The sequence below is a fragment of the Salvia splendens genome, chromosome 3 (genome assembly GCF_004379255.2).
Source record: "Salvia splendens isolate huo1 chromosome 3, SspV2, whole genome shotgun sequence".
In the NCBI taxonomy this organism is placed as follows: Eukaryota; Viridiplantae; Streptophyta; class Magnoliopsida; order Lamiales; family Lamiaceae; genus Salvia; species Salvia splendens.
Genome location: NC_056034.1, coordinates 33,232,364 through 33,244,031, shown reverse-complemented (window position 1 = coordinate 33,244,031; position 11,668 = coordinate 33,232,364). Strand labels below are relative to the sequence as shown.

General features: G+C 32.6%; 1 protein-coding gene across 2 annotated transcripts; it reads right to left on the bottom strand.

Annotated features, from left to right (window-relative positions):
* Positions 1 to 6,039: 6,039 nt before the first annotated feature.
* LOC121795728 lies at positions 6,040 to 10,397 on the bottom strand. 2 transcript variants are annotated; one of them, XM_042194323.1, is made up of 4 exons: positions 10,277 to 10,397; positions 9,719 to 9,828; positions 6,535 to 7,878; positions 6,040 to 6,448 (listed from the first exon to the last, which is right to left on the bottom strand). In XM_042194323.1, exons 3-4 carry the CDS (start codon positions 7,846 to 7,848, stop codon positions 6,425 to 6,427), a joined length of 1,338 nt encoding a protein of 445 aa, XP_042050257.1. In that variant the 5' UTR covers positions 7,849 to 7,878; positions 9,719 to 9,828; positions 10,277 to 10,397; the 3' UTR covers positions 6,040 to 6,424. The 2 variants fall into 2 exon arrangements, with proteins under 2 accessions (XP_042050257.1, XP_042050258.1); XM_042194324.1 differs by lacking the exons at positions 9,719 to 9,828; positions 10,277 to 10,397 and adding an exon at positions 8,138 to 8,814.
* Between the last annotated feature and the right edge of the window lie 1,271 nt (positions 10,398 to 11,668).

The following is an 11,668-nucleotide window of genomic DNA, read 5'->3' as shown; positions in this document are numbered from 1 at the left end:
TTTTTAATAACATTCCTTATGCTCTGATAATGATCTCGGAAAGTCACTGGAGAAATCTTCTCTGGAAATTTGTTCAATATGTGCCACAAACAATAACGATGCACTGTTTCTGGCAGTACTTGTGCAAGTGCTTTCGTCATAGCTGGATCTTGATCAGTAATGATTGCTTTTGGTGCATCACTTGGCATAGCTTCCATAAACTTATTAAGCAACCAAATATACGATTCTGTCTTCTCATCACTTAGAAATCCACAACCAAAACTATTGTTTGATGATGATGATTAACCCCTACGAAAGGTGTAAAAATCATTCCATACTTATTAGTGTTATAAGTGGAATAAAACACAACAACATCACAAATGCTCCATAAGCCCTCCTTGATTTAGGATCTGCCCAAAAACATCTTTTGAATATATGATCTGAATCTGTCTCATAGTCAAAGAAAAATGATGAATTTTTCTCCTTCTCGGAAGTAAGAATTCTATAAGAGTTTCAGCATCGATCCCCTTTTGTTCATCCCTTAATCCTCTCTCTAAATTCCTGATATCTCTTTCTGTGCAACCTACACTTTCGAGCCCCCCAGACTCCATCTCCAGTAGTTGCATTTGTTGACAGGTTAGTATATTAGCTTCTGAAAATTGTTAAGTCAACAGTCCCTTCATAGCATAAACATTATGGTGTGATTGGAGTAAATGAACCTTTGACGGAGTAGAGAGTCCATGATTATGACCTTCCATAAAGACGCTAACACTCCAGTCAGATCCAATTTGTTGCTTGACAATGGAAATCTTTGCCTTACAATTAGTTCTAACTTCACCACGAGCTCTTATCTGAATCGGACCACCAGTTGGTGGTCGATTTTTTGAACGAGCTTCATCAGTTTGACCAGCTTTAAAGCATACAAATTGTTTCCAAACAACTTCGTTTGTCATCTTATTCTTTCTGCTATTGCTATATCTTGCACTAAAACCAGCTTCACGTGCATACTGATTGTAGAATTCAAACGCATCATCTACTGATTCAAATTTCATTCCAATTTATGGCTTTCGATCATTTGCAACTTGAGGAATATATAATTGATCGTTCATATTTTCACTCAAAACACTAAGAAAATACATTCAAAAAATTAATGTAAGCAAATAAAATAATAGAAACAATTAAAAAACACAAATTGATAATTTTATGATAAGCCAGAGGTTCTTAATTGGTGGTTCCTAATTGGTATCATTAGAAGTATATTCAGTCAAGAGACAATTAAAACATGAAACTATTTAAAAAAATTAATCAAGCATATACGATATAAACAAGTAAAACTAAAAAACATGTAAATTATGTAAGAAATTCCAAGCATATATGAAGACCAAGGCTTAAAAACTAACCTTATGCTAGCACTCCTCGAGAGAGACGGCACTTTGAAAGTTATGGAGTAATAAAAACCTAGGAGAAAACATGGAGTATATAAAACAAATAAAAATACGATAACTAAAAAGATAAAAAAGAAAAGTTATAAAAGAAAATAAATAATATTGCTGACATGCAGATAGATGCAATGAAATTATATTCTGTTTGTAAAATTCTAAAATTAAGGAAAGTAGTGTACGTATGATTTAGTCGCTCACAAACCCCCATATTAATTATGGGCAGATCTTTTCTCATATGGTAGAATTATACTTAAAGAAAATTAAACTCCCATAGAAATATTTTTGAAGAATAATAATATCACACGCACTTGTTTTAATACCCGTACGTGACACGCACACAAATGAATTGATAAAACTTTTTGCCTGCTCAATCCACTTGTGTTTGAATTGCATCAAGTTGATAATCTAATCATCATTGCATTTGTTGATTAATGTTTAGTAAATTGCTAAAATCAAGCAGTCAAGCCCTTTTCTCCCTCGATTGCCTAACTTCTCATCCTGTTCAAATTCAACCCCCCTTACAAACATCCTCCCTCACCCGTTTCCAAAAAAAAAAAAGTTCGGTTAACATAAATACTACTCCCTCCGTCCATCATTTAAATAGCCTTATCTTTGATTCGATACATGTTTTAAGAAATTATTTAATTTTGAGAAGAAAAATGAAAAGAGAGAGAGTGAGTGGATTGTGAGGCTCATTTAAAGTATTAGTTTTATTAGATTGTGTGTAAAAAACTTGGTGGAATGTGGAGTTCGCATACAAAAAGTGGAATTAAGTAAATGGTTTTATAAATCGTGGACAACCCAACATAACAAAATAGTTCTTTAAATGGTAGATACAAGGAGTATTTTATACTCCTTTCTTTGCCTAAAAATAGAAATTTTGAAAATGGTATGAGTTTTAATGTAAAATTGTTAAAATAAAAAAAGATGAAGAGAAAATACGTAAAGTAAGAAAGATGAAGAGAAAATATAGTAAAGTTAGTGTTAGTGGATTATGGAGCTCATTTCCTAAAATGAATAGTTTCATTTTTCTAAAATAGATTAAAAAGAAAGAATTTTTATTTTAGAAAATAGAGGGAGTATTCGATTAAACGTTTTGTTATTTTAGTATCTTATATTCCTTCCATTTTTGTTGTACTCCCTCGTCTCATCTACGCATAGGAGGCACATTTGAATTTAGTGCAGACTTTAAAAAAATAGTCGAACATTATAAGTCTCACTTTTTCATATAAGTTTCATAATGGAATATAAGTGGAAAAGAATAGTGGAATGTGGAACCTACTTATTTAAAGTAGAAGTGAATTGAATTCTTATTGGCAGATGAACCAAAATGAAAAAACGAGACTCTTAATCGTAGACGAATGGAGTATATGATTATTATATTCCACTAACTTATTTCACTGACATTTTATTATAAAAGTAATACTACTACTATTGTATAAAAGCGAAACTCATATTCCACTAACATTTCCACCCGTTATATTTCTTAATATCTCAGTCATAAAAAAATATTAGACGTGTAATAATGAAGGGAGAAAGTGTATCACTATTACAAGAACGCATATATTTACAAATTTTTATGTATCAAAAAAGGTAGGGCGTAGTGCTTGAGCTGATGCTAATAAAAGACATACACACTCTAATTGGATGATCCCTTTTAATGATTATACTTAGTGTTACTATTAAGCTTTCTAGAGCATAGATATTGGCCGAGGAAGAGGTTATATAATCATGAATCATGATGGGTTAGCCACTGATTCACTGTGTGACTGGCAATATTATTGTTAAGATAGATACCAAAAAACATAATTTAACTTAATATTATTGGTATGGTATAATATTAAAAAATTATTGGAATTGAGACTTATTTTATAGTACTCTTTACATCCCAAATTACTTCAATTATATTATAGGTTGACAATTGTCTTAATTTATTTAAGTTATTTCATTTTATGGCTAAAAAAAGAGCTAATTTTACTTACTTTTTTATCTCTATTACTTTACTATTTCTTCTCTATCCTACTAATTTATTATTTCACCTATTTTATTTTATCTTTATTAAATCCACTAAACACAACTTTTAAAAATCTCATGCTGAAATGAAATGTCTCAAATAACATGGGACGAAGAGAATACTTAGTTTTATATTTCCTCGTTTGCCAATAGTTGTCACTAGTTTCCTTTTCGGTCTGTCTACTAGTACTTGTCACACATCTTTTTTATTATTTTTTATAAAAGACCTCACATTTCATTAACTCATTCTCATAACATTTTATTATAACATTAATACTTATTCTGTCCCTTAAAAGTATATATAAACATTTGTTTCGCACGAATTTTAATGTACAATTGGTAAAGTAAGAGAGATGGACAATATGAATAATGTTAGTTGTAAATAAAATGAGATGTTGTTAACTATAATTATAAATTTCTATCAAGTTAATTACCATGATTACATCATTATATATTTATTTAAACATAAATTTTGGACTAAGCATTATCTGCTTGGCACCCTATGACACGAATTTGAGGTTTGCTAAGCTAAGAGTAATTACATTATATATACAAAATAATTATTCCGCTAAGCTATGGTACAAACTATTTAAGCTTTCAATGGTGGGTGTGTCATCTTTATAGTGTTTGTGGAGGATTTTGGTGAGTCTTTCCAACAGAAAAATCTATAAGCCTAACAAAATGTCCATAAATAAAATGGTTGTTAGCTTCTGCAAAGATTACCTTGCCTTTCTCTCTATTGATCATCACATTTAGTGAGAACCTAACCTCCTTCCAATAGTCAGATATTTTATTAGTATAAGAGGTTTAAATCTAATTTTATCAAGATTTTAATCCTTTTATTGGACAAGTATTTAACAATCCCACCACATTTCAAGGCTTAATTAAGAGGCACTACTTCCAATAACCCATTGGTTTACAATTCTATTTTATTAATTTATAAAAATTGTATAGATAAATATATATACGGATTACTACTTTAATAAATACTCCATGTCTCCACAAAAAGTAGTCTTATTTTGCCATTTTGAATATAAAAAAAGTCTCATTTCTAAACTAGAAAGTTTCTCTATCATAATGTACCATTTTTTCTCTTTTTTCTCATATTTTATCTATTTTTCTCTTTCTTTCTCACTTGATCAATTTCTTATTAAAACTCATGTCATCCATAAATGAGACTATTTTTGTGAACGTTACGAGTATGATGGAATTAATTCATATATCATCGAAAATATGTCTAATCAAAGCTGTGTAAATTGTTTTGCATAAACTCTGCCTTTTCTTTTCACTTCCACTCCTAATTATTAACATTAATAAAATAACCTTTTCACTTTCTCAATTTTGTAAAAATAACTGTGTAATCATCGAAAATTAATGTCTAATCAAAGCTGTGTAATAAAATAACTCATCTAACTTTCTTTTACATTACTTAAAATCCATGCCGGAATTAAAGTGGACAATTATTGGGGGATGAAGGGAGTATTATTTTATAAACATAGGGAATAGAAATTAAATTTAGGTAGAAATTTTTATAATATTCACCAGCATAGGCGTGTTTGTATCTCGATAGCTAAGAAGTAGGTGCTATGCTAACCTTTTTGTCTGGTAAGATCCCAAATGAACATTAACAAATCTCCGCACAACAATGTAAACTGCTTTTTGAAATCAACTGGTTTCTATTGTGACTGAAAATAAACCAAGTACTACTACTATAGACTATAGTCCTGCCACTTGCATGACTTTGTTGCCATAGTGGAAAATAGAGTTCAATCCCCCATTATCACTGTTAACTATGGATTCTGTAGTGATCATTAAATAACTAACTATTTCATTAATCAATCACAATATCCATATTGGCCTCTTTAAGAAACCATAATAATCAATTTAACTTAATTAATCATTAGTTGATTGATTAATGATTTCCATTTACCTTCTCATTAAATAATTAATCCTCATTTTAGCTTCTTATTAGTTATCAATATTAATATGAGAAACTTATTCATACTTTTTAATAAAAGCAAAAATGTCATTTTATATCATATTTGTAAATGAATTAGTCCTCGCCTAAGAAAATGTATTGCAACATAATGGCGAAACAAAGATATTGAACGATCAGCCCACAAGGTGAGTGCAGTTGACTCTGGAGGGACAGAATTGCAAGAATTGTCACGGATTGATTCCCACTATTGTCATATAGTTGCAACATTTCCCAGGCACAAGTGTGAGGCCTTGGGAGGTTGGCTTCTGACAGGACAGTGGATTACGGTCATCTCCTTAGCGGGCCATTACCTATCTTGATTGAAAAACCCCTAACAATACTGTCGGACTAGGATATGGGGGAATTGAGGCTGGAGTTTCTACCTTTTGCAAATAACAGATATTGAACGATCAACACTAAAATACTACTCCTAGTATTCTGTGTACATTGTAGACTCTCTTTAAAGTTGCCTTTTTGGGGTGCTTTTGGCAAAAAATTCAACCAGATATGAACTAGATTTTCAAACAGAAATATCAATCTTTTAAACCTGACATAACCAACAGAAAAACCAAAAACAAAGCAGCAAGAATAGTGAATAACCAATTCGGAAACTGGAAAACTATCATCAGTAGTATAAAACAAGCATCTTTTGTAACGCAACGGGTGTTACACAATTACATCGTATGACAGCAACCCAAATATCGTGGCTGAAAACAACAAAAACACTTTCCAGATACAGGCGTATACATCAGAAAGTGTGAAAAATAGAAATGAACTCTCTTCTGTAAGTAGAAAAAAAATAAGGGTGGATACTACTGAATCTGTACAAGTGAACTGGCAATACGCTTCTTCAGCTGGGCAGATATCCACCCCGCCTTGGACTACAATACTGTAAGTGAAGATTCTTTTACAAACATATCAGATGTTGGTGAGGTAGAATAGAGAAAGATATGACATTCTAACATAGAGATGTCTGAATGTGAATGTCAGATTTCTGTGATTCACTGCTTCATCAAAGCCAAAAGGAGACCATCATCTGCATCATCAGTGGACCAGAAAACAAGGTAAAATTTTTATTCAGAAACGGCGAATGTCCAGTGAAGATATGATAGAAATGAGTACCTCAGCTAGAGGTTGCAAGGATGGCTCTTCTGCTGGGAAAGATTTCTTCACTTTTACTTTCTGAATGGCAATCTGATCCTGTAACAAACTTAGTTTCTTCCAGATCTCTTTCAACAGTATCAGCTCTTCTTCTCTCTCTGTAGATTGAGCCGTCATCTCTGGACTCCTCTGAAGTTGATCTAAATTGGATTCAGATACATTAATTTGTGTTTTTGGTTGGACAAAAGCAACATCAGCACTTGCTGTAGATTGGACAATCCCGCGATCAATAGCAGCAACATCACTTGGTTTACATAGATTTTTGTCGTGGTTAGTCGAGTCCAGTAGCTTCTTCAGCCAGTCTGGTTCGTTTTTGGCAATCTTTTTGACAGATTCGGGGTGAGCCAGATCTTGGCTAGCTTGACAAACTTTGCTTGATGGTTGAGCTTCGTCTCGGATCTCAAGGATCTCACTGGCTTTGCAAGCTTCATAAGAAATGGGTAACTGGTCAACCTGCGGAACCTCAAAGACATCATGTACCATTGGAGGACGAGGGGAATGAACAGCTTTAGTGTCTTGTGATGAATCTCCTGAATATGAAGATAGATTTGCTAGACTTGGCTTTTTAGAAATGGCTGGAGTCAGGGCTTCACTAACAGAGCCTGTTACGTTAGCTCCTGTCATATCTTTTACCAAAACCTCTAACTCCTTTATCTGCTCGGCATAAGAAAACATGCCTTCATGAGTTGAACCATCAACCTTCCTCTCTGAACCTGAGACAAACGAGGAACACTCGTTTGTTTCCTGGCCCGACTGTTCCTCCTCTACAGGCTTAGAAATTACATCTACATCTACATTAGTGGAACCTTCTAAGTCGAGCAGAGCCTTCTTGCATTTCAAGTGAAGGCATGTTTCTCCGGATACACATTCGTTTCTATGCAATAGGTTTTCAGGAATGTTCATATCATCAGCAGAAGGAACATCGAAACCCATGCTCATCAACTGATACCTATAGGTTTGGACTTGATAATCTAACTCAGCCACCTCCATTTCTTTCTCAGTGATCATATCTTCAATTAAGGCAAAAGATTCCTCGGCATGACACATCCTCTCCTCCGCCAATCTCTTATACTGCTCCGCCTCCATTTTTACCGCAGCCTTCTCTCCTTGTAGACGCAATATCACAGACAAAGCTTCACTAGCAGCAGTGGCAGAAGCTTCTCTTTCTGCATCCAACTCAATGTAAAGTTTCTGCAGAAGCTTCTGCTGAGCACAAAGTGCGTCCTTTAGTGAAGTAATCTCTGATTCGGACATCACTGTGCGGTAGTTAGCCATCCCCAGGTGTATAAACAACTAGCCTTGTATCTGGAGATACAAAGAGAAATCCACATTAATACTAGTTACTTATTCAATTTAACTAAATAATGATGATACTCATGTTTGTTAAAATCCACTGTCCTTCCTAACACCCCTATGTTAACGATTCAAATGCATGCACACGTGCAAACATATGCATGTACTTATTATACATATAGCGGAATATGTTCAAATGAGAATCTTATATATACATATTTGTAATGTTATCCATAGGAATAACGTACAATGATGAAGAAACTATTCTCACCTAGTTCTCCAGGAAAAAGATCAGAATCTTTCAAAAATGGGGTAGCCCTTGAAGAATAAAGTTCAGATGTTTTTATATAAAGAAAAAAAGATCACGTGGAAGAAGAATCAAAGCACTCAAAAGGATCTTGGTTCAAGAGCAAATATTTTCTTGAACCATATAACAAAAGCTGAAAGACAAACTCTAGGATTCAAAGACAATACGAAAAGAAACCCAGTCAACAAGAGGAATGCATGAGGATGGAAATGGCAACAAGATTTACAAGAATGTAAGTTGAAAATCTTGAGGAAAGGCTTAGAACGAAATTCGCCAATCTGAAATTGAATTGCAAATTGAAAGAAAAAAGATCAAAAGTGATGAGCACTCTTTTGTAACGAGATTCTTGTACTGCCTTTTACAAAAATAAAACTGGCTTAGATTTCATCAGATCTTAACCAAAACCAACCACCCAAACATGCCTTTTTCTTTGTTATAAAGAGAAGTTCTTTTCTTTTTTTAAATCTCAAATGTCAAAGGCATGCGGCAGATTTTGGCAGGGGAATTTAAGCTCTTGAAAATTGGAAGTGACATAAAAAATATATTTCATAAGCTTAACTCCATTCTGCCAAAATCAGCATGCAGGTATTCTAAACCAGACTCTTTTTCCTTCACTAGTTTTTAACAGCACTTTTCCTCCCTTTGAGAAGAGATTTGTTGATATTGCATGGTGATTACCACCACTAATTTCCTTTTGAGGTGATAACTCTAAATAAATATGTGATGGTTGAGACCTTTGCGGAAAATAAAATAACAGAATTGATATGAAAAAAAGTTTACAAAGACAGCCTTGTAATTACTAGCATAGTTTTGCCTATTGATTTATATGATGTTGATCTATATTGCTGTAAAATGTAAATCAAACATATAAATTAAACAAATATAAGATGAAGTGTAAACATGTAATAGAGTATCCAAATTGTGTCCATCCAATCAATTGCAAAACTTGACCCATCACAAACTATAAGGCCACATTCTAATATTTCTGAATTCAAATACGCTAAAGGCATGTTCGGTTTGAAAGATCATTTCTCATGACTGAATTTGTATTATGTTTGGTTCATGAGATTGAATCTCACAACTTAGTCCTAGATGGATAATCATATGATAATAAGTCATTGTCACATCCCTCCAACTAAAATAGTCCCACAACTTAATCCCGACCGAACGGCACCTAAGCATCCTATGCAGCATAAATAAATATAGTTACGTAAACACCAGTTACCGTTACTGACTATCATATAAACATAAGAAAAAGAAATCATATTGTATATATTAAGCTATTTTTTAGTAGTATGATTTATGTTATATATAAAAAAAATATTTTAAGTAAACTACATCTACAGTATTATTTGAAATAAAATACATTAAAACATAGTAATTTATAACTAAATATCTTTTGCAAGTCATAACAATCACACACATACCCCCTTTCAGCATAATTTCTACCAAGAGAAAAGAAAAATGGATTAGAAAAAAGAAGAGCAACACAAGGTGCTGAAATCCAAGAAAACATGAATTACAAGAAGTTAAGAATTGATCTACCTCGCACTGATGGCCAGGTATATACCAGCAAGCCAAGTCCTGCAGTGTGTCGTGCATTTCATTGATAATAATGTCCGGACAATCGTCGAAGTCATAAACAATAATGCCAACTGCATAAAGGAAATTCCATACATCATCCACTGATGAGGGAAGAAAAAATCATATTTCCTAACCTTTACATCCCACTTTTTTATACTCAAGCTTGCTCAAAAACAGAAAATTATCCTTGGAAAGCTAGTCCTATCAGTATATTAGGTTAAATTGTAGGCTGATTATCAAAACGTAAAACAGGGTTTACAATTATAGTACAAAGTTTTCTTCGTGAGCTCTTCTGCCCAAACGAAATTGCACCCGTTACGATCCAATTAACGAAATTTCTGGTGTGATTCCTGCTACCGAGTTACAATTTTACACCCAAATAACAGAATTAAGCACAATCTTGGTTTGCATTTTATCATTCACATAAGCATCAGACATTCACAAATATAGGCAAAGTTAATCAGACTAAAAAACACATAGATGCAATTAAGAAGAAGTAGAAATATGAAGGCTGCGTACATTTGCAGTTCTCTTGGGAGTAAGCATGAATGAGTTGTTGCGCCGTTGCTTTTCCTTCTTCTTTGGACGCCGGGAACAGTTTTTTTCTTATTTCTCTTTAAACAGCTGAGAATAATTCAAATTTTTGCATTTAGATATTGCATCTAATCAGGAAATCTTAAAGTGGATTATAGTGTTTTTTGTTATATTTTGATTATTATTTTAGTTTGAGGAAAATAAGTATAACTATTATCAGAGTATAATAATATTTAATTTTATGAATTATTTAGGGCTGTCAAATCGTGCCGATTGAGTCATTATCGTGTCAACCCATTATCGACCCAATCCAACCCGAAATCATCGGGTTCTTATCGTGTCCCAACCCAACGGGTTCATGTCAGATTCGTGCGTGTTATCGTGTACAAAAAAAAGTCAATCATCTGTTAATGATAATAAGTTAGCTTGACACGACACGATAACGACTAAAACATGATGATATTCTACGATTTAAACATGATATTACATGATAAAATAAAAAATTACCAAATTAAAATAATAATTATTTTCTTGATCAAAATAATAAAATTAAAGTATAGTACTCCTTCCATCCCATTCAAGATGACCACATTCTTGAGTGGCACGTGATTTTAGAAAGTGTTGTTAGGTGAAATAAAGTAGAGATGAAAAATGTGGTTGAATATTTTAATGAAGAGAGAGCAAAGGGGAGAGAGAATGTTATTTTCAAAATTAGAAAGTTGTCATCTTGATTGAGATAAATAAAAAAGGAAAGGTGACCATCTTGAATGGGACGGAGGGAGTAGTATTAAACCTAAATAATAAAATTAAATAACTAAAAAATTAATTTTTATTAAAATCTAAGTATAATTTTTTTAAAATTCATAAAAAATAATTAATATTTTATTAATTAAAAAAATTAAAGTATAATATTTTTTTATTTAATTAAAATTAAAGTATAATATTTTTTTAATCAAAAAAAATAACTAAAATTAAAGTTTAATAATTTTTTAATTAATAAAAATATTTTTTTTTCTAACGTATAACCCAAACCCGACCCGACCCAACCTGTTATCTTCGGGTTCTTATTGGGTTGACCCTATAAGGACCCAAATCCTAAACATGCGTGTTCGTATCGTGTTAATTTCGTGCGAATTCGTGTCGTATCAAAAATTGCTAGCCCTAATTAAACGTAATAGATATTTCAAATCGAATAGGTCATATGAACTTGTTGATATAACTTGCAGATATAATTGTAACTTGTCAATTGTTATTTTTGAGTTAGCATCTTTGTCAACGCCCAAGTGATAGGGTTTTCAAGTTTCTGGACATCTGGAACCTTCTTCAATGAAGCCCAAAATTGAGCAGTGGGCTATTGTAGGGATCTAGACTTTTACT